This window comes from Lathamus discolor, chromosome 6, assembly GCF_037157495.1.
Source record: "Lathamus discolor isolate bLatDis1 chromosome 6, bLatDis1.hap1, whole genome shotgun sequence".
In the NCBI taxonomy this organism is placed as follows: Eukaryota; Metazoa; Chordata; class Aves; order Psittaciformes; family Psittacidae; genus Lathamus; species Lathamus discolor.
In genome coordinates this window covers 10,610,415-10,636,768 of record NC_088889.1, presented here as the reverse complement: position 1 = coordinate 10,636,768, position 26,354 = coordinate 10,610,415, and the positions used below count along the sequence as shown (strand labels likewise).

The window sequence follows — 26,354 nt, the reverse complement described above, 5'->3', positions numbered from 1 at the left end:
GATGGTATATTGAAAATGTGGGATCTGAGCATGACATGAATGGTATGGAGTAAGGGGTGGATAATGTCCTGGGTTCAGCAGTAGCAGTCAGTTTTCTCCTTCTTAGTAGCTAGCGCAGTGCTGTGTTTTCATTTTTTGGCCTGGGAACAGTGCTGATAACGCCAATGTTTTTAGTTGCTGCTCAAATGTTTGGTCTGACCAAGGACTTTCTGAGCCTCATGCTCTGCCAGGGAGGAGGGGAAGCTGGGAGGAAGCAGAGACAGGACACCTGACCCAAACTGACCAAAAAAATATTCCATACCACAGCACGTCATGCCCGGGATGTAACGGAGAGTTACCGGGAAGGGCTAGGGACTGGAGGGTTGGATGAGGTATCGGTCGGTGCTCAGCTTGGGGGAGTGGGGCGAGTTATTGGTTGGCTGGTGTTGAGGTGTTGTATTCTTTCCTCTTGTTATTTCCTTTATCATTATTATCATTGGTGGTAGCAGTAGTGATTTGTGTTATACCTTAGTTACTAAACTGTTCTTATCTCAACCCGTGGGAGTTGCATTCTTTCGATTCTCCTCTCCGTCCCTCCAGGAGCAGGGGAAGAGCAAGAAGGGGGGGAGTGAGTGAACGAGCTTTTGTGGTTGGGTTTAAACCACAACACAGGCCAACAGGAGCAAGTTCAGTTTTCTTTATAGGGTGCCTTGCAGATTTATCATCTCATCTGCAGAACTGTCAGAAGTTTATCCAGTTATTGCTAGTTTGTTTTAAGTAACTGGTGATGGGTTCTGAGAGATGGGCTGCATTTTATTGAACTGATTTATTTTGTTTGAATTTTAAGGGAAAAACATACTTTGGTGTGATTTTTGTTACTCATAGTTAACTTGGGCAACCACTTAGCTATATGATAAGGACAGCTAAATTAGAGGCTAGCTTATAGTCTGTGCTTCTAAGAACTTTCCGCCTGCTGAGACACAAAGAATTAAAAAGCTTTTAAGAGGTATTGGCGAAGAAAGTCTTAAAGTGTAAGTCTGCAGCTCAAGTAGGAAAGTTGGTATTTTCCTTCGAAGGTTTTAGAATATTGGAAAGAAATATTAGGAGGAACTTCTCTACCATGAGGGTGGTGAGATACTGTCATAGGTTGCCCAGAGAAGCTGTGGCTGCCCCATCCCTAGCAGTGCTCAAGGCCAGGTTGGATGGGGTTTGGAACAACATGGTCTAGTGGAAGGTGTGCTTGCCTCTGGCAGGGGGTTGGAACTGGATGAGCTTTAAGGTCCCTTCCAACCCAAACTATTCTGTGATTCTATGCAAACTGTTTAAGGAGAAAATTATCTCAATTATCATGAGACAAAGTAAGTTTAACTTGCCTGTTTGGCAACAAAAAGCTGCAATAGCTGTGTCTATAGAGCATGGGCTAAGGGGTGCTTCTATGGTGTGTTACCTGTGATACCAGGGTGGTCAGATAGTCCCTTTCTCTCAGAATTTATTACATCATTACCACAAACGTGTGTAATTCACACACTGACCACCTTTCAGAGTATGTGATTCTTATTTGGGTCCTTGGAGCCATGGAAAACACATCTACAAATAAAACATCTTTGCTCACCACACTAAGAATAGTGCTGAAAGATTCTTAACAGAATTCCATCCGTCTACCCAACTCATTCCATGGAGCCTAACAGTGAGTATGTGACAGACTGCAAGATTTTTAAGTCCACAACATTTGATTACATTGAGATTTGATGACATTGCAATCGACAGCAACCACCACAACAAAGGAAGTCTTAGTCTTGTCACAGGGTATAGATAATGAAATATTTTATTGCCCCTTATGCTTCCTGATCATGTAAAAATAATCTAATCACAAAATATCAGTTTATGATTACTTTTTCCATAGCGTTTCCCACAGCTTTGCAAATTTTTCATGAGTAAATTTTGTGCCCTGCCTCTGATTTTCTAATAGTTTTGCAAAAGAAACTTATGTAGCAACAAATGACACTCTATTCTCTTAATGTATTTAACTGATGCAAATGAGAGCGATTACTCTCTTTTTCCTATTATATTGTCAATCATTGAGGAACAGGAATTAAGGAATAGGAAAGCTGTCACTTTTTAAACATAGCAAAAGGTCTTAGTTGTAGTTGAGATTTTCTTCCAATTCAGTTTATTTCCCTGTATGGTCTGCAGTCATTGCTGTTTTTTTCTAAGGACATGGAACTGCTGGAACAAGTCCAGAGGAGGGCCATGGGGATGATCAGGGGACTGGAGCACCTCCCGTATGAAGACAGGCTGAGGAAGTTGGGGCTGTTCAGCCTGGAGAAGAGAAGGCTGCGTGGGGACCTAACAGCAGCCTTCCAGTATCTGAAGGGGGCCTATAGGGATGCTGGGGAGGGACTCTTCGTCAGGGACTGTAGTGACAGGACAAGGGGTAATGGGTTAAAACTTAAACAGGGGAAGTTTAGATTGGATATAAGGAGGAAATTCTTTCCTGTTAGGGTGGTGAGACACTGGAATGGGTTGCCCAGGGAGGTTGTGAGTGCTCCATCCCTGGCGGTGTTCAAGGCCAGGCTGGATGAAGCCTTGTGTGGGATGGTTTAGTGTGAGGTGTCCCTGCCCATGGCAGGGGGGTTGGAACTAGATGATCTTGAGGTCCTTTCCAACCCTAACTATTCTATGATTCTATGAAATAAATTGCTCCTCTTTTCTCTTGAGGAGCCATAAATAAGTTACTGTAAAGTTACTGAGGGTATTTTAAATGTTCCACTTACAGCAGCTTTGTGAAGCAGGCCAGCATCCTCCTGACTTCACAGATAAAGGCACCTCAGCTCTCTTGGCTCTGCATCATCACATTCTTCATCGGTGTAACTGTTCCACCATTTTTAGACTTAGAAAAAGTGAAAACCAAGAAATGATTTTTGCCAGGTCACTCTGGCACATTTGACTGACACCCAGAAATAGAGCCCTGACTTTGCTTAAAGACATGACAGGCATCAGTCCACACGATTCCTTCAGGCTTTCCCATCATGAGGGCATTGTCTCCATTCTTAGCTTTAAACCTGAACTCTGACTGCAGCTGGGAATCCCAGCAACAGTAATCATTTGCCATCCTTTCACTGATCAATGTAGGAAAAGTGGCAGCTTCAGCAGTGGAAGAAGACATGACTCCTTCCTCCCAGAGAGAAAACATGTTAATTCAGCAGCCCTTCCAGGACAAGAGCAATAGGCCATGGCTCAGATAAACATAAATACGCATAAACACATCTATCAGCCTGTAAACTGCTCACATACAGCATTATGAACTGGGAAAGTGTGTAAGCAAAGGACTCCTACTGTGAAGGCCACCGCAGCACCTTTGTAATAACCATAACTTCATAAAGACATCTGGTCTGGTCTTGTAAAAATACATGTAAATCCTGAAATAAAAAGCAAAGTCAAGCACAAACCCTAGGGCTCATTATCAGATCTATTCTCGGTTTCCCCCAGCATTATAAAAATCAAGAATTTAATGAATTAAAAATATTTTTCCACTCACAGTAGTAAATTTCCATTTGTGATCCATATGGACGTATCTATCTTCTGTATCACAAAAACCCCTATTAAAGAGATTATTCTACAGTTTCCTGTATACTGAATTAATGTATAGTGTATAACTGTATTACATAACATGTATTATACAGCATATTGTATAATACAATAAAAGTATATGTTACATATTGTTATACATTTACTATTTAATACAGCCCTGTAGCAGTGCGGGTGCAGCTTCACATCTTAGCACCTAATGGTTGGGCTGTATGGAATTCCAGCATCACAAAACTATAGGCTATGCCTTGGCAGTTTTTAAGTCAAAGAACTTTAAGTACTTGTATTGTACTTCAGGAGCTCTGACAGTTTTTCATTTCTACTATGTAAATTCTGAGCTCAGATGATTTCAGTGTCCAGGTCTTATAAATAAGAGCTGAGGTCAGCAGCACCAGCCATGTTCTCATCGGGGAGAGGAAGAATGCCAGCATCCCATAGGTTCGCTGCAGGAAATAGCAGGAATAGACCTGCCAGGCCAGGACGAGTGTCATTGCCAGGTGAACAAACACAGTCATGATGTGTCGGGCCTGACGGATGTGAGAACAGAAACTGTGACCCTGGCATCGCAGCAACAGGCACCAGCACAGATAGGCCATCAATGGCAGGTTGAAAAACAACATCTGAAAAGAAGAGCAGAATAAAATATGATGAGGAAGCCAAGTGTTCTTCATAACATCCATGAGGACATAGGAAGATAAAGAGTATAACTGTCCCATTCTAAGAGCTGAGTACAATTCTCAGAGCTGGAATCTCAGGATGCACTTCCAAAACTCCGCAGCTGATAGAGCTGTAGCTGCCTGTGTCTCAGTCCAGGCCAAGCATTCCTGCCCTCTCCCTTGCTGTGGGAGGTGCTGGCATGAATCTGACCTTTCCTGGAGCTGGTTCACAGAGCTACACATGGCAAAATACTAGCACAGTAAAAACGGAAGGTCCTTATGTCAGTTTAGCCCTGTGACCCAGCCCACTGTAGTGTCAGACAAGCATTAGCGCTGGCATAAGGGAGGGACTGTGAAGGAGGCAACACGAGCTTAGTCTGGCATAAATGCCAAGGAACTACACACCCTCTCGGACTAATGGCAGCTTGGAAAAACAGAGGGCAGGCAGGTCAGACTGCTAGGAAAACTGGACTCGTGTACTTGGAGAGTGACACCTACTGATCTTCATCTGGCAAGGGCTGCCCTGGCCATTAAGTTTCTTTGGCTTAATCACTTCAACCTGTGTGAGCCAAGGACAAAAAAATGTGCAGTGGTAAATCTGTAGAGATGGTCTCTAATGCAGACATGCAGGGAGCCCAAAGCAACATCAAATAGAGCAAAAGGGAAGTCTGAGACAATAACGCACTGTCTCCTTCCCTTCTGCCCTTTACATTTGCAGAAAGTTAAGAAAGAGCTGTTGTAGTCAGGCATGGCCACTAATCTGCTCTATCCTTCCAAGACTCCTTTCTTTCTGAAACTATTAAAAAAAGTAACAGGAAAAAAGGATTCTCAGAAAAAAAAAAAACAGTTTGTCAGCTTAATTTGGATAAATATGTACCTGTAAAATCCCAACCACGAATGTCAAACTGCCCTGTAAGAAGGAACCACCAACAAAGACCCCAAAGGAAAAGCAGGCCCCCACGTGGCCATCTATCAGTTCACCTACAAACCATGGTCCTGAAAGAGAGGAAACCAGACAGAGCACCATCAGAGTACAGTACACCAATGAGTTGTGGCATTCAATAAAAATACTTTTAAGTTGGTTTCATCTCTGTGACCATTTTCAACACCACAGACAACATTTTCCTTATAAGAGAAGTGAAAAGATGAGTTCTATCAAACACTGGCCTTTCCCCAGAATTACAGCAAGTCAGAAACAATTCCAGCTTGGCTTAGCTCAGAAGTCAACATCGACAGGCTGCACTGTTATGCACCCTATGCTGACTGCCAAAAAAGTAGCTATTTTATTAATATATCAGAGATGAAATGAGCTAAGATTGTTAGCATGGGAGCCCAGATATCTTAAGTGACATGTCATGTGAAATGTACATTCCACGTACTTATTTTACACCCAGATACAACCAGATCTTACTCAAAGAATAAGTGAAAACCCAATTAAATTTAAAGACACTCAAATTATTAATTATTCTGAAAGTAAAGCGAGCATTTAATTCTAGGGCTCCAAATTAGGCTCTTCAAATAAACCTTTAGTCTCTTTGGACATTAACTTTCCAAGTTCCACATAGATTTTGTAACTTATGTTTTCCCTATTCTCCGTGATGTTACAAGTCTCATTTCCCATCAACATCTGATGTGTAATCTAAATACAGTCATTTAAATCCTCCCATACTCTAGATTACTTACCCAGAATGGTGTATAAATTCAGAACCAGAATTGAGTAATAGAGTGTGTTTATTTTACTGAACACATGGAGGGAATACGAGGTCAGAGTAAGTAATCCTGGCTTTTCTAAAGAGAGACAACATTTAACAACATGCACTTGATTCAGCTTGCAACACGCACATATAAAAATAGATATATTTCTATTTGTGAAACAAATCTGCACATTATTTACTCATTCTATTAAATGTAAAAATAATATTTGGTATGTCAAGAGAACAGATGCAAAGAAATGCGTTTCTACTATTACTGTGATAACTGAAAGCAAGGAACTAATAAATATAACAGTCTATGTTTAAAACAGCAGAAGCAGCTGCCATTCTAAATGAGTACACTTATTGTATGTTATAAAACTGAACGACCATTCTATACCCAGAAAATGAAGTTAGCTAGAATGAAAAATGTGGAGAAAATGAAATGAAAAGTAAATCAAAACAGTAGCTATGCAAACCCAAAAAGGCAGCTCAGCATGGCCTAGATTAACTCGATTTTCTTTGATTAAATATACTTAGTGAGATCTGACAGCAACTCAGATAAAACGAAGGCTAGGTGTTGAAATGGCAGCATTCTGACAAGTGTGTGAGCCAATAAAACACCCAAACCAAAAGCAATATTCATTTTCCAACTGAAGCAGACCACAGGCTGAGATGAAGAGAGGCTTCCTAACAAAGTTAGCTTTTAGAATTTCACCTATTACATGGCTGCCCTTCCCACAAAGCATTAACTCCCAGAGGAGGGCAAGCTTGACCTTTGGAAATCAACAGCTCTAACGAAGTTGTTCGCTAATGTGTAAAGCATTTGTCATGGTCTACAGGGACCTGGCCGATCACGGAGTGCTAGCTCTTTTCATTTTTAGCTGCTGAATTCCATAAAGGCAACTGCAGTTCTATTCTTCTTTTATGTAAGCAGCAGCTGTAGTTACCTCAGGATGCTATGTGATTATGAGTATAAAGGAAGGGACATACACCGACATGAATAGGAAGGGAGGTGGCTTCCAGAAAAATCTCATTAGTAAGGTGTGGCTCAAACAACTGTTCAAAGGATAAACACCACAAGCTTAACAGCATTAATTTTCATTGACCAGATTTATCACAAATGGAATTCCAAGTTATGACAGAACTGGTCTTAATATTATTCTGAGAAAGACCCAAGCCTGTTCATGTTCCTTGCAAAGATTAACAAGAATGATTTTGTAGAAGGAAGTGCTTCTTCACTCAGGTGACACAGAATTCTATGTCAGCTGTAATGAAACAAGCACACATGCAGAACTAATATAAAATAAAATATTCTTATCCCTTTACATTGGATTCTTCGGTGAGAAAATTAAAATGAAACCTTTTGACTTCAATTAATTGAATTTCTGTTTAAACAAAGATATCTGATCAAGTTTTTAGTTTTTAAGTTGCTTTATTTGATATACTGGAGGTTTTCTGGGACCCCCTAAAAGCAAAACAGCGGCTTCTGAGAACCCAGTCAAAGTACTAGATGCAAAATACATATGGGTATTAACAGTGCAACTACTTAGGTTTTGGGAAAAGTAGATCCTATAAAAACCACAGACAAACATTGGTTCATACCTTTGAGTGCTGGCTTTTGGAGATACCTGAAAATAACGAGCAAGGTGATCTGAATCAGCACGATCAGTCCGAAGAGCACACGAGCCTGAAATGACAGGTTTGACTCTAAGCAAGCCCTGGAGAAGTCACTGTCTTTGAGTACTGACAGAATGATTTCTGACAAAGATTTCTAACTGGAACATATATTCAAAGCTTGATGGTGTCACTGAAATGAAGAGTAAACAGAAGTTTCTAAGTTACTGAACTTGCATGTTACTGACTTGAGTTCAGTTGGATGGCTGCAAGTGATAGAGCTGAATCTTTAAGAAATGGGGTTTGTAAAACGTATCCATTGAAAGAGTGTAAATACACTTCCTACGAAAAACATGTTCTAAGTGCTGTACTGCACAGAACTGCAGTTCAAGACATTGTGGAGAAGATCAGTTACTGATTAATGAAACTAACATAATTTTGAGCCAATTATGATACTATCTACAGACATGTGGACTTTCCTACATTGTCCTTCTGTAAGTGCACCTGAAATATTATGACATGCCTTCTTTGCATGTACTAACCTGTAACACTTCTGGATATGATCTGGAATTTATGGAAGTCAATGGGAATTTTGCCTTCCTCTTTGCTAGAGCTACCTGTAACAGAAGCAGCTGATGGGAGACTTTTCAGTCTTGCCAGTACACATATTGCAACAGATCACAGTGAAGGTTTCTTTAATGTTTTCCTTTTCTACTATCTCCAGGAGATTCTTTTCTTCCTCCTGCTTACACAAAATGTGCATATACCTATGTCCCAAAATGGACAATTGTGATTAAATCTGTGGAGTCAACTGTTTGCATGAACCTGTGCTGCACATTCTTGTTTGAAGTGTGCAACTTGAGAAAGGAAACTTGAAATATTTGTGAAATTCCAATGAAGTCATATCTGGAAAAAGCAAAGTGCATTCAAGTCTATCAGGAATTAGGAAAATACTCCTGCTGTCTCTAGGGAAACCAACCCGGAATGAAAGTTGTTTTGCTGAAAGCACTTACTAGAACATAGTGGTCAGTGAGAAGAATAACAGATGGCCAAAAGTCAAATCTAAGAGAGAGGGTTTCTTCCATAGCAAATATATGACTCCGCGTACTAATTCTACCTGAAGCATCCTAGAATGAAAGAAGAGAGCAATTAGAGACCAGTAGGGCACAAACTATCCTGTTAAAGCTGCTAATTATCATTGCAGATTTTCTGGGAAGATCCAATTGATGCATGCATGTCAGGCATACTGCTATATTAAATAGTTCTACCGACAAAGGATTACTTACTGTCAGTTTTGTAGTTCCAAGTAAACTGGTGACCATAAGATCATAATTTCAAAGTGCTACATATGAATAAGAACCTCTCGGAGATTCAGCAACTTGTGGAAGACAGTGACTATTTATTGGCACCCCCACGACTGGTTTTCTGAAAGCTCAATTCTAGATAATAGCCAATCTTAAACTATTTTAAAAGCTTTGTTGTGCTGATTTTCTGGCATATTTGCTAGAAACTGATAGTGATAAATAATAACAGTGCTACCTTTATTCAATAGTTTGATATTTCTGCATGTGTAACACTGACAGCTGTGGTGGGTTGACCATGGTTGGATGCCACATGCCCACCAAAGACGCTCTATCATTCACCTCCTCAGCTAGACAGGGGAGAGAAAGTACCATAAAATGCTTGTGGGTCGAGATAAGGACAGGGACAGATCACTCACCAATTACCATCACAGACAAATCAGACTCAACTTGTGGAAATCAGTTTAAGTTATTATCAATCAAATCAGAGCAGGATCATGAGAAATAAAAACAAATCTTAAAAACACCCTCTCCCTACTCCTCCTTTCTTCCCAGGCTTAACTTTACTCCCAGATTATCTACCTCCTCCCCACTCAGCAGCATTGCTGTTGTGCAGTAACTTTTCCCCCTTCTTAAATACATTGTCATAGAGGCACTACCACCATTGCTGATGGTCTTGGCCAGCAGCCAGTCCGTCTTGGAGCTGGTTGGCACTATTGCACATAGGGGAAGCTTCTGGCAGCTTCTCACAGAAGCCACTCCTGTAGCCCCCCTGCTACCAAAAGCTTGCCATGCAAACCAATACAACACCTTATCTTCCAGTACCCAATAAAAGGTTTATTTATAGTAGAGGATTCACTGTGTTTAGTGTGATTACAGCTGAGGCAATATCTGGACAATCCAAGGAACAACGTACAATTAAGTAGTCATATTTTCTCTAGGTACCTAATTCAAGTTAATGCCTCATCCTCCTTGCTTTCCAAAAACTATTTGGTTACTAGATGTAATAGTCATTTATGACTGGAGGGGAAAGGAAATTCATTTTTTAAAAATCACATTCAGTTACCTGACAAGCAGCATGTATTTGCAAGCAACTGTTGCTATGCAGGCCTGTATAACCCTTTTCAAATGTTACTCAGTTTTGTGCATGTTTTCATCATCATTAAAAAACCCCAAAAGACTCCAGAAAATAAACCACTTATAAAATGTAGCTTTTACAGGTAAAGCATCACGGAAGTCAGTAACAAGCTGGGAAGGGGAACACTGAAAGTACAGAAAGGCCATTAGGAAGAAAAGGTTTGCTTTCCTGTGAGAAGTAATACCAAGCTGGGGTCCACCAAGCAGGGCAAAGCTGACTTTCCCATTGCTATTGTGCAAATGTCCAGAATGTTGCAACAGTCTGACCAAGTTCTTCAAGACCACTTGAAGGTACAAAAATAAAACACAGTACCAAGAACAGAAGCATTCACTGAAAAAACCTATTTTGCACCCAGTAATCTAATATCAGCTAAGCTTGATGTTCTAGGAAAGAGAAGCTGTATTGGCTGTCAGCCTGTAAGAAGTAATGAAAAGAAATTCAAGCTGATAATCAAACACAACATTCCAATCTTACAGATCCAGCTCTTTAGCCTTCTGAACTAACATGAGGCTACTTCTTGTTTTAGAATCATAGAATAGTTAAGGTTGAAAAGGACTTCAAGATCATCTAGTTCGAACTCCCCTGCCATGGGCAGGGACACCTCACACTAAACTGCGTCACCCAAGGCTTCCTCCAACCTGGCCTTGAACACTGCCAGGGATGGAGCATTCACAACCTCCCTGGGCAACCTATTCCAGTGCCTCACCAACCTAACAGGAAAGAACTTCTTCCTTATATCCAATCTAAACTTCCCCTGTTTAAGTTTTAACCCATTACCCCTTGTCCTGTCACTACAGTCCCTAATGAAGAGTCCCTCCCCAGCATCCCTATAGGCCCCCTTCAGATAGGTTTTCCTTGATCAAGCTCAATTGTTTCTTTTTGAAAGACAACCTTAGAAGTTAATTTTACCTCTTACCCAAATAATTTATTTTTGACCAATTACTTGCTTTTCTATTATGTCTTACTATATTTCTGATGTAAAATAAGAATTATTTCTTTTGTCCAGATGCTTTATGTAGGGTTTTGTGCTCAGCAGTGTTTTTTCATTTAATAAATCCTTTCATTTTTGTAATCAGACAAACTTGAAAGGAAGTCTGTATCATGTATTTCGTCCATAGTTATGTGATGCAGAAGGGTGATGGAGCAGACATGACAACATAAAAAATTCAATACAAAGAATGCCGACAGCTTACCTGGACAGTCACATCTACGTGATGGAACCCTTCACTGTAGTTCTGCGGGGTCCACTTCAGTACGTAGAGAGGCCCAGATACCTGATGTGCATTCCCCAAGTAAACTCCATCTATATAAACTTCGATGGAGGTAATGACAGAAGGAGAGAAGGCCAGAATTCTAAGGGGTGAATAAACATAAAAGTAAACAGATTTGTTACAGGATTTACAGATTTGTCCTTACTTCCTGAAGAGAAGTCCCTAAAGTGTTGAACTATTCTACTTCACAGTTCAAACGAGTTATAAATTAAACTGATGAAACATCTGTAAGGCTAATGGCAACATGGTAGTTCTTTCCTACAGTTAAAACGTTTTGTATTGTATTGTGAAAAAGAATAGGATAGAAAAGTGGGCTGTGAAACAGAAAAAAAGTGGCAGACATCTTCAGGTCCTAGCAGAAATGATCTTAGAACTCTTGCCACTGTTAAAACATTTGCTATCACAAATCCTCCTGCACACATACAGACACAGAACCAAATAATGCAGATGTCTTCAATAAAAATTGCCAGTCTCTCTCCCTAAAGGCCTTTGTTCTTGGGTGTATTTGTTCCCCTCTGTCTTATTTTTCTTTTCCTTCTTGCTAGTCAGAATATAACCTCTCAGTCTTTGTAACCGAATTTATGAGAAATGGAGTGGAACGCAAGACAAGTAATACAGATTTGAGATACCAGCAAATGGGTATCACTTGGAAGTTCTCATATTCAGAGAAACAGTGATACTAATAAAGACTCAATATATTGCACATACAATTTCTTTCATTTCTGGCAATACAAAAGGCATTCCAGACCATGTTTCAGTCAAATGACAGCATCTCACATAGTTATGGTGAATGATTCTACAGTTCATCTATTTAGTATAATTATAAGAATGTTCAGATAAGGTTCTAAATAAGAAACTGGAAAGTAGGTAAACTTAGTAGGATGCTGCTTCCTAACTGAAAAGTATGGGAAACTTCCTTTGCTTGTAATACTTTGTACGTAATATACTGATATATTTCATGCATATTAGTCTAACAGCAAATATAAGATGTTGTACAGTGCATAGAAATTTGAAAAACAAATAAAACAAAAATAGAAAAGGTAAAAATAGGAAGATGGAGAGACTTAAGCCCAATATGAAAATTGGCAGAGCCATAAGCTGTTTTAATATATAAAGGATGTAAAACTGAAATCACGAGAGACTAAGAAGTCCAACGCAAATAGAGAAAACACTTGGAAAAATACAGACAAAATCTCCAAATCAACGGAGGCAACATGACCACGTAAGATAAATAACACAAATTATGTGTTAATCTAACTCTACCAGCTTTGGTTACATAAATTAAGTTCAACTGACTTCAAGGAAACTAACTGCATAAATAAAATGAACATGAACTTGCTCTATATAATCTCCTTTTATCACAGATACGATACAAACTGAGCTCTCAGGAATAATCTTCCAGAGAAAAGTGAAATCTGAGAATGATGGACATACACATTTAAAAAAAAGGGTTTATGTATACGCATATATAGATGTACATTATAACCAAAAATGACTATCATAATATAGTTAAATACTGTACACATCAGGAGATTACAGGGTACCTGATATGAGTGGAATAAAGAATTTTGTCTAGTGGTTCATGAGCAGAACTGCTGTAAAGGAAGGATTTGGGATTGGTGATGAGTACTGCAGGCCATTCTTCAAAGGTAAGATCTGCAAAGCTCAGGAGGTCATGATCAAATGCAAGGATCCGGTACCTATAATGAAAGGAAAAATTCTGTTAATACGAACTACTGCATGCCCAGCTGATTCCCATCCTTCCCACGGTCCAAACCCAAGCTTGTTTCTTTTACTTTTCATTTATTCTCTTCTGTAGCTGATCCTATCTTAACCAATTCTCCTGTATTAACTGTACAGCTGGTTACCTCTGATCAGCTTCATTTTTTTATAAATCACTCAAGCATTACTCAAAATTCCAAACGTCAACATCTATTGAATTTTGCACATGAATCAGATAAATGAACGTTATAGAATTCAAATAAAATGTACATTACTACAGTGTCTGGGTAGGTACTCTAGTTATGGACATAGACCTCAGTGTGCTCTCTTCCTATAGGCATACAAGTATCTTTATTGAGATTACTGCAGGATAAAAGCTAATATACAAGCTAATATCTACTATACATTTCATGTAGCATCAGACACTTTTTGATACACTGCTAAGGTAATATTTCCTAGGTAGACTGTTTTTGTCTCTAAAATTCTAACAGCTGGTGCGAAACATGGATATTTTGAAGTAGTGGTGCTGAATTTTATTACAATTTATTACAATTTGTTTGTCTATTTGAATACTAAATGCATCCTAAATTGACATTGAGATGTCTTCTTTTCACTTTCTAAATATCAAGAATTAATCTAAAAATTACTCAATTTATTAGCATACTGTTGGTATAGAGGAAAAAAAATCCCAAAGTTATACATAGAGAAATTTTTCAAACACATCAATAGTAGTAACAAGTCAGGCAGATCTAATGCTTCTTGCAAGTTCTCCAAACAGCATAAAAGGGAATTACAGCATAATGAGTAGGCTCCATATGACAATTTGCTCACTTAGGGTTTACTTACCTCCTATTATCCATCCAGTCTCCCAGTTCAAGTTCCAGAGTGCCGCCACGATGCTGACTATGCAAGACTGGCATCAGCCCACCCAGTGTATGGAGATGTCCACATAAATAGGCTGTGGCAGAACTAATAAAAGAACATAAGAATTGTGATTATTTGGATAAGAAGAAAATACCACTGCAGAAAACCTGAAAAGTGACAGACAAGGATGTGAAGAGGGGCAAGAAATGTACTTCAGACTGAAAACATACAGGAATAAAAGAAAGCTCTTACCTCATCAATGCTCGTATTCCTGGGGCTGGGGAGATGATTGTTGAGGTGGGAAAATGGCCAAACCAGACAGTATGATTGCTGCGCAGACTTTGTGTTGCCATCAAAGATAGTTCTTTCATTTGATTCTGAAACGGGCAGGTGTTTGAAAGACAACCAAACAAAGCTGTTTAACATTCAGGCTACTTGGAAAGAACAGCAAAAGGGAAGCAGAAAGACACTAATGAAGAGAATGATCTCAGTTGCTCCCGGGACCTGGGCATGACCAAAACATATTACTAGACCTATCCCTAAAACCCAGTGCTGGAAGAAGAAAGCAAAAGCAAGACATGCAACACCTTCCTTGCAAGTGAACATAGGAAAAATACAGTATCAAGAAGGATTTTGTAAATGATATTTCTAACTGTTCTGCTGCTTATTCATATAGTCAATGACAACACACTTGAGTTGACTTTACAAACATCTTTACCTTATAATTATCATCCATATTATCTCGTAAGTTGTTAGACAGCCTTTATAGGCATGACAGACCACAAACTATGCACCATATGCTTCAGTCATTTAACTGGATGAATTATGACACTGTATCTTTAAAATATTACTCAGCCATTGCTGTTAAAGTTAGGCAAAACTAACACTCTACACAGCAGGTAAAATTCCTCTCCTTTACTTGTCTGACTTCCAATATTACATAAGCCACTCACTGTCCAGAGAGAATCCCAATACTAATAGGATCTCAAAGTCTAACAGAGTAGGCAGGAAAACTAAAACCAGAAAAGAACTTCAACCCACTCTTCCACCATTTTGCAGATCATCTTTTAGGGTAACGCAGAGAACCACCAACATATTCTTTTCCCTCCTACCCGAAAAGAAATACTGAAGGACACAAACAAAGCAAAAAGAAATAAAAGTATATTCAAAAAGAATTAATCCAGAATACCATTCTGGGTTAATGTAATGGGCTCATCGAGTGAAATGATACATCATTTGCCTTTATGAATTTGGGCTTTAAGAGTATTTTTATGTAAGCTATGCAATCAAATCACTAATACAAATCTAATTTATTTTTCACATTCCTGGCAGAGGTTTAATTCTTACAGGTATCTACCTTCAGTTTTGTGCAAAAATCTGCAAATGATGCTCTCTGGACTCCTGCTACTGGTAAACAGCAAGCAAATCCTTGACTTACTGCAGCCAAGGAGCTCTAGACTCAACAGCATTTCTTAGCTTCTTGAGAGTTTGTCTGCAAATCTACTGCACCCACTATGGATTACAGTAAACAGTGAGAACAGTACTCGACACTCCTACATCACCTTTTATCTAAGCATCACCAAGCATTTTACAAACACTTCATTAGATGTCCAGCCTTCTTTAGACAAGATTAGAGGGAGAACTTTTTACTTTTCCCTGAGGTCTTTATCATAGGCAAAACATGACATTGCTTTACCAGAACACAGTAACTCTCTGCCAACACTTCAGAAGAGTATCTCAAGAACAAAATCGTATCAATAAACTACACAGAAAAAAATAAAAGGGAAGTAAAATATTATCTAAGATGATATGCGGTTGAAACACTGGGATTAATGTTATTCTCAAAACAATATCATGTAAATTTTGTGGTTTCAGAAGATCAGACCTTACTTTCATAAATTCCACATTTCTTTATAGGATTATCTTTCAAATTATTCCCTTGAGAAGTGCAACTCTCCAATCTGTAATATTAGCAACAACAAAAAAAGCATCTAACAAAGCAAAAATGAGATGAGAAAGTTTGATTGTGTTTTAAACTTTACAGCATATAAGGAAATTCTCATGCAAGCCTAGCTAAATGCTAAGAAACTACTGACAGTGTTCTTAAAATGTCTAATTTGACACTTTTGTACTGAATTATTTAAGAGAGAAAACACCTATACTTTATATGTTAAGTGACAGACTAATTTTTCTAAATAAATATCCCAAATGCCTAATAACTTAAAAACATAAAGACTCTTTTAGGTGAGCACAAATCTTCCAGACAATTCTTCTTTATAAAACACCCCAAACAAACCCCCCAAAAAGCCATTATAGAAGTAAACCAGCAGCAAAATGGAATGCAAGACTCATAAAATACCGTGTTTAAAATCCCGAAGAAATTATAGGGTCTCTTAGGGCCTGGGCTTAGCGTGGCATCCACACAGATGAATGAATAGTTCCCAAAAGGTGTGGTGTGGATGTAATGGAAAGAGCCATCCTTATGCCAGGCAGAGTATTTCCTGCCAAAATAAAATGGAAATATTGCTGTTAGGAAAGCCTGTAGCATTTACAAAAATTACCTGTGTAGTATGAATGCAAAATTTCTTGCATTAGATCTAGTTCCACCTTGTTACTGCAGTAAAGGCTCTTCTAAAACATCAATGGCATTGAGATTCTGTACTTCAAAGATGCATCACATATGTCATATAAGACAAGCAGCAGGTTAGTACACAAACATTTCAAAAAGTGTTAGCATAAATACACTTTCCCTGAGCTATGTGGTACGTTTTTATGGATAAAGGATAGGCCCAGCAGCATAAATGATACAAAACAAATAGGCAACATGAAGGACAGCAGGATCTTACACGACTCTTAACTGAAGGAGACCTGCAAAGGAAAACAAGTTATTGTGTTGTGTTTATTGCTGGTATCTGAAATAGTTTTTCAAAAAGAATCTTTCTTTGCTTACCTAGAAATATCATGAACATCAAGTCTTGTCTCCACTATTCCTGCCTGTGGCAGGGGGTTGGAACTAGATGATCTAGATGACCTCAAGGTCCCTTCCAGCCCTAACCATTCTATGATTCTATGATTTGTTGAAGGTTTCTTACGTTACTCTGATGTAGAATGATCAGCTGTTGGCTAATGAAATATGATCTTGAACCAAAGAAATATTGAATCTTTCCAGTTATTTGCCAGAAGATCCAAAACAGAAACACTACACTACACAAAATCTTATACATAGCAAAGGATGCATCATTTCCTCTTGCTTATTGCTTTTTCATTTCTTGACATAGCGAATCTTACTAGTTCTCCTGACACTTGTAGAATGTCATCAGAATTACACAGAGTAGGAGAAGAGAGCAAAAAGTGTCGCTGCTCTTTTGCATGTTACCTGATGTTAACTACGCTCTTGAATCTTAATCTTGAAATACTCTTAGAAAGACCTGTAAACAGGGAAGGACGCACAAGACTTGTCAACTAATTCCACCCTTTTTACCCCACCATGGATTTATGCTAATATTTCCTATGATAAGTACATGTAATAATGAATATATTCATTGTTTGTTCTTTTTCCATTGACAACATGTATTTTCATTTTTTTAACTTCTAAAATGGAAGTGCTTTTGATACTTTATGCTAGATAGGAATTGCACATATCCTCCACTGGCAAAGACTGATAACGTTACAACAAATGGTATCTACTAAATTGCTCAATTAAGATTGAAATTATGTAACTAAAATAATTGTAAGTAAATCTGAGATTAACTAAAACTTTTTAGGCTGGGGTGGGGTGGGGAGGGAGTTTGTTGGGGGGGTTGGGGCTTTTGGGGTGGTGTGGTTGACATTTTTTTTAACTCCCTCCATGATATGTGGAAGCTAGAACACCCCAGAGTTCAGAGGATGATTATAGTTTGAACACAGCCATCCGGAAAGCAGTTCATATCACTGTTCCTCCACCAGTCAGAATAAACAGTGAAATTGCCAGAAAGGTTGTCCTGAAGCCAATATATTAAAAAGAAGTTTCAGATAGAAATCAATACCTCCAACGCCATAAAGGCCCTTTCACACTGCTTTTTTTTTTTTTTTGAAGTTAAAACTATTATTATGAACTTCAATAAGAAAACTGGAAGCTTGGGGTCATAACCTACAATTTCTGTCTTTCTATGACAGTGGTCATTGGTAGTCTTCCTCACTGTGTTTACTGAATGACCTCAGTGCTTGTGCATGCTTGCAAGGTCCTAGTGCTGAGTTAGCAGTTGGTATGTCCTTGCTTCTGTTCTGTTCCAGTCTCACTCTGCGTTGGGCGCCGCTCTGCTACGTAAAGGCTGGCATCCTTGGTCGTATTTACTGTCTCCTTAGTTGTTATCAGTCCCATGATGTTCCTTCCCCCATCAGCTGAACATTCCCTTCTCTCTTCGTGTTAGTAAGTTAGAACAGTTTGGTCTATCCTACTATGTTAAAGGCACACGCAGTATTGTTAGTCTAAAATTTAAGCCTACACTACCAGTGCATCTTCAGTGTAGACTAGAGGCAGGTGATCCATGCATCTTTCCAAACAATAAGCTTGTCCAGGCCAAGCAACAATTCATGGATGATCTGGCAAATTCACTGGTGCTGCATCTTCCCATGTGTGTCACTAGGACTTCTGATAGCAACCTTAAACTAGAGTGGAAGACTGATAACAGATTGTCATGTAGCCACAACTGTGGCAAAAGATACAGGGATGTGCACTGCACTAGCACATCCAAAAGCCTTGTTAGCACCCTACATTCATCCTTTAATGGTAAATCCACATGTGAATTCCATGTTCTCCTGAAAATGCAGCTGCTGTAGGATCCTATCCCACAGAATTTATGGGAAAACATATCTGCCCAGATATCAGATGTTTAATCTGTCCTCTTATTGAAAAGTGGATGGCTTAAGAGCCTGAATTAAAGTAGAGTTTAGATTTCCAAGTCCTCCTCCAGTTCCAAAGAGTCAAAGCTGAAAGCACCACCAAAATTATGAAACAAGATTTTGTGTTCAGATTTGTGAAGGGCACAAAGTTAAACACAGGTTACAACTAAGGTTACTTTTACAATGTGCAAGCAAAATAGCCAGCTGAAGAAAGGGAAGTTTCCTCACTTATCTTCACATGTAAATCTCAAATGTGTTCCTCAAGAACATTTGTCCACACATCATCACCATCTGCCTTCTTCCTGCTCTACTTTCAGTTTTCTAAAATGGCTCGGAAAAAATTTAGACCTATGTGACATGAAAAGCCCTCTTGGGCATGCAGAAAAAACATTTTTAAAAGTGAAGTACTCTCTTGCTTTCTTTTTCTTTTCTTTCATATATTTTGAGGAGGAAAAGCATTCTCTGGGAACAGAAATATATCATACAACTGCTCTGAGGAAACTGAACACGTAACAGAACATTTCCTAGCCACAGGCAGATTTACAATATGTTCAATTACAAAACACAGAGGGATAAGAAATAAGAAGTCTGTGCAAAGAATGCTCTATTTACTCAGCCTAGTCTAGTCTACTAACTGGCATCGGAAACGATGGGGGAATAGCAAATACGATACTGGACTATAGGAAAGTCAGTGAAAAAAGCATATATGTGAAACTGAAAACAATATAGTCTAGCGAGTTTGATCTTGAATATAATGGTAAATAAAAGTACCTGTAATAATTCCGAATGCTATTCAGGTGTGGAATGTTGAATGAATCTGTAAGGGAGAGAAAAAAGAAATTAAGATCAAATTGATCATTGACCTCTGTATTTTATTTCCTTGTGTTGAAATAAAGCTCTCAGCAGGCACAGGATATACTTGATACAGCAGACCTAAAAGCAAGAACAGTTTTCTCATTTAAGTTTCAATTCAAAGCTAAAGTTGTTTTCGGAATATAAATTGCCATTTAGTGGCTAAAAGCTAACCACACGTTTCTACTTTGGCCATAAGGCTTTTTGGACTGGGTGCATTCTCTATAGGTAAGATCTAACTTATGCAAGGAAAATAAAGTAGCAATAGCATCTAAAAAAGGGTGTATAAAACAGACAGCAACTTAGGGAGGTTTCTCCTGCAGCTGAAGTCCATCATTAAGGCTGGTAACAGAGGCCTGATAGGGAAATAGGAGTAAAAAGTCACATATGGGCAGCATACGACAACATATGCACTTTTTTCCCCCAAGTGCTAGGCTTCCTAGTTTTGCCCTTCTTGTAACAGCTGGCTTATATAGCTTAAAAGGTTGTTAGCTTGTGTTTGACTGCTTAGAATGTAGCAACAACTAGGATGTGTAGAAACTTCTATGAGGTCTTTCTGTTCAAAAGAATTCAGTTTTCCTTTGCATGCTGAATGTGTGACACTTCTAAACTTAAAACTGTGGGAGCAGGTCTATGAAAAGTTAATTCAAACCATTTCTTCAGTAGGGTAAGGTTACAGCTTGCCCTTCAATTAAAAAAGGTGGTATAAAAGCTAATGACCTGGAAACTAACATCTGAAGCTCTGTTCTACCATTTGAAAGGCAAAAGCAATAAACAAAGACTCCTTCTTCCCTGGTACTAATATTCCAGAAAGTGCCTCTAAACAAAGGGTGCCCTTGGTGAAGCAAACATGTAGATGGCAAGCCCTTCTGGTTCACAGCCACCACTAATGTGCTACTAAGTACTATATTCTTTAGATTAATTTTTTTTTACCTCTATATTCTAACTTGTCTAAATCAGCTCTGTAATCTCAGGAAAGAAAGAGGTGTTTAATTTCCTTCTTACCATGATTCCCTTTGATGTCTATCCACTTGGTTTTTTCCATGACCCTTGATCTCTTCAGGATTGACTGGTAAGTTTTCCATTCTACTTCTACCTGCTCAGATCCCAGTTTATCTCTTGTCTTTGCATCTGTCAGGTCACCTGAAAGTGCACAAAGCAAGGCTTACACAAATACTGTAACTAGGTAAGCATGCCATCCATGTGTCCTAGAGTAAGTGTATCAAACACTCCTGTCATCTGCTATGAGAGGTTACCACAAGGGTAAATACCTTCTAATGTAGATGCAGCAGCCTGTCGAAACATCTGTCAGCCACATCACTGCAGCACTTTCACTAATGCCATGCCAAAATAAAGACAATTATGACATATTCATTATACCTGAAGACTGTAGTCAGAGCAGCTTTGTTTAACTTCGCACCTTCTGTATCCCTGCAAGCTCCGATTAGATTTTGAACCATTCCCAGCTCTGTTCATACGGTAATGCCTTCCTGCATTGCTAGTTAAAGAATGAATGCTAACTATTTCTGAACTCAAAAAGCAAGCAGCAGATAGGTAACTTCCTGTAGAAACAAAAGTCCAGGTCTAGCATTAAGATTCTAAAGCCTTGTGTATAGGAATAGCTTAAAGTCTTTCTATTTGCTTGCCGAAACTTAATCCATTTCAATAGCAAGCTATCAAATGGAATGGCAAGGCTTATTTCACCCGTCTTGGTATGATATGTTCAAACAGAAACCAGCAATGAAATCCTACATTAATTGATAGGTGAATTTCATACAAATGAGCAGGTATCTTTCTGACAGAGAAACTGGCTTTTAATGATTCATCCCAGACATTGATAACTTCTGTAATTTCAAATAGTGAAGACTGATGTAGAATTACTAGCAGGAGGACAAGAAGGAAGGGAGCTGCTAGGGACAACTAAGGTGAGGTGATAAGTACTGGAAAAACAGTAACCATATTGCGTAATTATGTCTCTTACATATAATACACACTAAACACTCTCAGACCCACTCATTGGACAAAACCTAATTCTCTTAAGTTGCAAAGTTATTATCTTCTGCTTCTAGCAGTCTATCTGCAGCTGAAAATTCATTGCCATTGTTCAAGATACCTTAAGGCTTTAAAGTTTCCTTGTTTGCTCTTCCTTTGACAGCACATGCAACAGGAAATCCACATGCTGAATTGCTCACCTGTTGCTAGAACAAGTGCTGGCTGAATTATATCAACTGTTTCGGAACAGAATTTTTCAAAGTCAGGAGCTCGTTTGGGATCCCGAAATCTACTGATATGAATATCTGACACCTGCAAAAGAGAAAAATTAAATGCTGTCCCAAGCAGAGGGTTATTGCTGCCCAGTTTGTTCTGCAAAATCATGTATATAAGAATGCAAAGTAAGAACAGTCACAGTGATTCATATCAGTATATGGGATACAGGGAGAAACAGAAGTGGATGATTAGGGAAGAAAAAAAGCAGAGCAAACACATAACACTGCATCTCTAACCCCTAGAATCATATTTACACTGAGAAAATCTCTTTCAATCTAAGGGCATACAATAATATGAGGAAATACTACAGCAAGTTTTGATGGCTTTAAGTTGGCCTGTCAACTTTCAAATTCTGTGAGCTTCTGGTACAACACAATGATCTTGCTGCAAGACAGAATAATTAGTCCTGCAAAGCAAGATGAGATTAAAGTCACCTAGGACTTGAAACATACTGATAACTAATTTTGTACCTGGTGTGGTATTTCCAGCAGCTGGGTGGAAGGAGTTACAACATTCTGCCCCTGCGTTTTAATGGAGCTAATGAGTGTGTTTAGAACCTATCCCATGTGCTTCATGAACACAAAGATTGTCCAAGAAATGATGTTGCCACTTGCACATAACTGCAAAAGGTGCTGTTCATTTATGAACAGTCAAAGGCCTCACATCAAAAGATACCTACAGGGTGAGATGCAGAGAATAAGAAAATAAGATTTTTGTTGTTGTTAATATTATGCTTTTTCAGGTATGTCCAAAGTAAATCTTGGGGGAAAGCTTTCAATTCCACCAGCCATTCCATTTCAATGAATTAGTAACTTATCCCCCCCAGTTTAAACAAATTTGACACTCAAAAAACAGTGAGCACATGCTCATGGCCATCTGACGATATCACTGACTGAGAAAGAAAAACATTAACTTTTACATTCAATTTAATAAACCTGGATCTTTTTCCATTTTGAGAAATCTAGATGAAATACCTTGGAGACAAAATGCCTTAGCGTTTACTTACTCAGCCATCTGAATATGTAGGAAGCATTGCCTGAAAACATTTCTTTTTAACTCTGCTTAGGGAAATTCTCCATTTGCTTATATGTAATTTTTGCCTATATCAGAATTGGATGCTAAAAAAAGTAAACATTTTCAGACATAACCTTAACTTCATTTTTATTAATATAATCAAGCTAGTAGGAATCTGTCCTGGGTTTAGCAGTAGCAGTAATTCTTCTCCTTCTTAGTGCTGGTGCAATGCTGTGTTTTTGATTTTTGGCCTGGGAACAGTGTTGATAACGCCGATGTTTTTAGTTGCTGCTCAAATGTTCGGTCTGGCCAAGGACTTTCTGAGCCTCATGCTCTGCCAGGGAGGAGGGGAGGCCGGGAGGAAGCAGAGACAGGACACCTGACCCAAACTGACCAAAAAAATATTCCATACCACAGCACGTCATGCCCAGGATGTAACGGAGAGTTACCCGGAAGGGCGGGGGGACTGCAGGGTTGGATGAGGTATCGGTCGGTGCTCGGCTGGGGGGAGTGGGGCAAGTTATTGGTTGGCTGGTGTTGAGGTGTTTCCTCTTTCCTCTTGTTATTTCCTTTATCATTATTATTACTGGTGGTAGCAGTAGTGATTTGTGTTATACCTTAGTTACTAAACTGTTCTTATCTCAGCCCGTGGGAGTTGCATTCTTTTTGATTCTCCTCTCCGTCTCCCCGGGAGCAGGGTAAGGGCAAGAAGCGGGGGAGTGAGAGAGCGACTGTGATTTATGGATGACTTTTGTTTAAACCACGACAGAATCAAAAAGCACAGTAAAACTACCTCAATACATTAAATCTAATTCAACCACTGACAAAGATACAATGTCTTATTTTGCTTCTCCTACACCTGTGGATTTGCAATTCATCCATCTATCTCAGCAATCAAACAGAGAAAATAAAAACTTCTAATTTTGCTGTTTCCAGATGCTTGAGCAAAATCTCCCAAGACTTTCTACCAATAACAATGAAGAATGTAAATTCCCAACCTTTTATCAGTCAGTGTTTGGGAAGCCTGATTTTCTACAAAGATCTTCTCTCTTTTTTCCTCTACTATGATACAAGTTTAAGATCTACAAAAGGCCCTATCCGGTGACCGAAGTTAGACCTCTGAAGTCACCAGGGAGCCTGAAGCCCGTTTCCCACAACATCATCAGGCACAGTGCTGGATTTAGTGCTTGACTAATTTCCAAGTTGGGTCTATGATAAGGCATCTGTTAAAGGGCAGATGTGAAAGAGAACATAAACACCTGAGAGTAAAGCCAAGTCTCAAATTAGCTGCACTGTGGGAGAACTCCACTTGAAGTAATACAACCAGAGAGAACATGGGAGAAGCTGCATGGAGCTGTGCACGCTGCTTGTCAGCATAGCTTTGCAGCTGCTACATACTGCTGTAGTTGAGTCTCTTCAAGATAGCAACTAAGGATAGGGGCTTTATCTATATTAATTCAAGCATATTTCTCATCTTGAAATCTATTCTGCAGTAGAGATAAGCCCTAAGTCGCTTAAGGAAAAAATATTGAAAAAAATTGACATTTAAAATACATAGTAATTGGAGAGAACATAAGGACTAATAATACATTTGGCTGATGCACCAAGAGCATTGCCTGCAACTAGTACATTTAAGCAAGTTGTCCTTGGGTTTGAGAATAAAAGCAAAATAGCAAAAGCAGCGTATTTGTTAGAAGTAACTGGATGCAACCTCTGTGAATCTCAGGCATTGATTACCTGCAAATACATATACGGCTTGCAGTCAGTTATACAGTAAGTGCTTCAAGAATGCTCTGGGGGAAAGAGTCGAAGAGAGGCTACAGGCTCACCCAGAGGTGACAGTTTACTTCCAAGACTATGCCAAGTTAATTTGCATTTACATTCAACCTGGAAAGAAAGCTGTGCACATTTAACCTAACTCACGTCACTCTTACACTGGCCCAATACGTTGCTAAAAATCTGTGTAACTATTTTCTCATGCACACAACTTTCCTGAGCTTTGGAAGGGGAGAGGGACAGGCACTATCTACTACCCCAGCAGACAATACTGGATCGGGTACCAAGATAGTACATAGGATAGCGTAATAATTAGAGCTTTAATTTCTCGCTTCTACCACGCACATCTTATTTCGGGTGTTCTAGCTGAACACCTGTAACGTCGGCTTCACAGAGACCCTCCGCGACAGCAAAAGGGGACGTTTACCGGGAGAAGGTGTCAGAGCCTCCCACTACAGCGGGGAGGCCATCGCCCCCCCGCGCCCGCCCCTCGCCGCAGCCCGGCGGACCCCGAAGGGGAACAGCCCGCCCCGGCCCCACTCACCTGCACCACCCACAGCAGGTTGGCGGCCTCTGCCCCGGGGGCGGGCCGGGAGTCCCGGCGGCGCTGAGCCGCCGCGGGCGCTGGCGCCCCCGAAGGCACGCACCAATCCAGCAGCAGCGCCACGGCAGCCGCCGCCAGCAGCCCTGCGGCCAGCTTCAGCATCCTGCGCCGTTCCGCCACCATGCACCCGCCCCGGCGAACGCTCCTGCCCGCCGCCGGGCAGCGCCGTCGGCTTCAGCACTTCCGCATCGCGGCCCACCCGCCTGCTCGGCTAATCGGGCCGGCCCTGCCGCTCCTCTGTGGTTGGCCCGGAGGACCGATGGCAGCACGGGGGGCGGACGGGTAGGGGTTCCCTTCCTCCGCGGTGACCTGTCTGGAGCGACCGGCCTGTGGGTGTCTGTTAAACGCCTCGGCTAAAACGTTACAGGCCGAAACGTTATGTGAAACGCGCGGCCTGCCGTAGCCCCTAAACCGTTTCGGTGATTCTGGGGGAAGTATGTGCGCTAAGGAGGCCTCGGGCCGTTCCTTTGGTGGGCTGGAGCAAAACCCGGCCATACGAAGAGGCCAATGCCTCATCGTGTTCTCTTACCAGTACAGCACACAAACATTCACTCTCTCTTTTCCCTGTCAGTACTTGTAATTCTACCTGCTCATAAATCTAGGCAATTAACCTTTTTTGTTCAGTTTTGGTTTTTGCTCCTGACATAATTTGAAAGTCTTTTCTTGGTCTTTCAAACTTTTTTTTTTCCCCCATGTACATAATTCTAAATCTTACTATAGCAACAACAGACTTTCATAATCGGTAAGTTATTCTTTGTTATCAACTCTGTTTTCCTAACTGCTGCCACATTTACTGTTGAGATGTTTTCCTTACCATCTTAAGCATGAGTTTAGCTGAAAAAGCTTCTGTCACTGTACACCACTTTTCTTTGATACTAAATTCTCAAACAACTTTACACATAGAACTTTCTAGTTCAATATTGCTTAATTTTCTTTTTTCATATAATTGTCATAGGACAAAGATTTAATTTTTAGCATTGCTCAAGAAAAACTTCCCAGCTCAGACTATTACTGTATTACTTTCTCAGATATTCCTGTTAATTTAGCTGCTCTTTGTGGGACTTAACTTACATTAGCTTTGTTATTTTTATCTGCTTTCCACCTTGCTTGTCAGCTTCTTACTTTCCCCAAA

At 39.7% G+C, this 26,354-nt stretch overlaps 1 protein-coding gene across 2 annotated transcripts; it reads right to left on the bottom strand.

Moving 5' to 3' along the window:
* Positions 1–1,786: 1,786 nt before the first annotated feature.
* TMEM62 (transmembrane protein 62) lies at positions 1,787–25,447 on the bottom strand. 2 transcript variants are annotated; one of them, XM_065685212.1, is made up of 14 exons: positions 25,163–25,447; positions 21,753–21,864; positions 20,566–20,703; positions 19,480–19,525; positions 16,187–16,328; positions 14,080–14,204; positions 13,810–13,932; positions 12,786–12,941; positions 11,164–11,323; positions 8,545–8,658; positions 7,520–7,604; positions 5,907–6,011; positions 5,101–5,219; positions 1,787–4,187 (listed from the first exon to the last, which is right to left on the bottom strand). In XM_065685212.1, the coding sequence occupies exons 1-14, from the start codon at positions 25,343–25,345 to the stop codon at positions 3,861–3,863; spliced, it is 1,935 nt and encodes a 644-aa protein (XP_065541284.1). In that variant the 5' UTR covers positions 25,346–25,447; the 3' UTR covers positions 1,787–3,860. The 2 variants fall into 2 exon arrangements, with proteins under 2 accessions (XP_065541284.1, XP_065541285.1); XM_065685213.1 differs by lacking the exon at positions 5,907–6,011.
* Between the last annotated feature and the right edge of the window lie 907 nt (positions 25,448–26,354).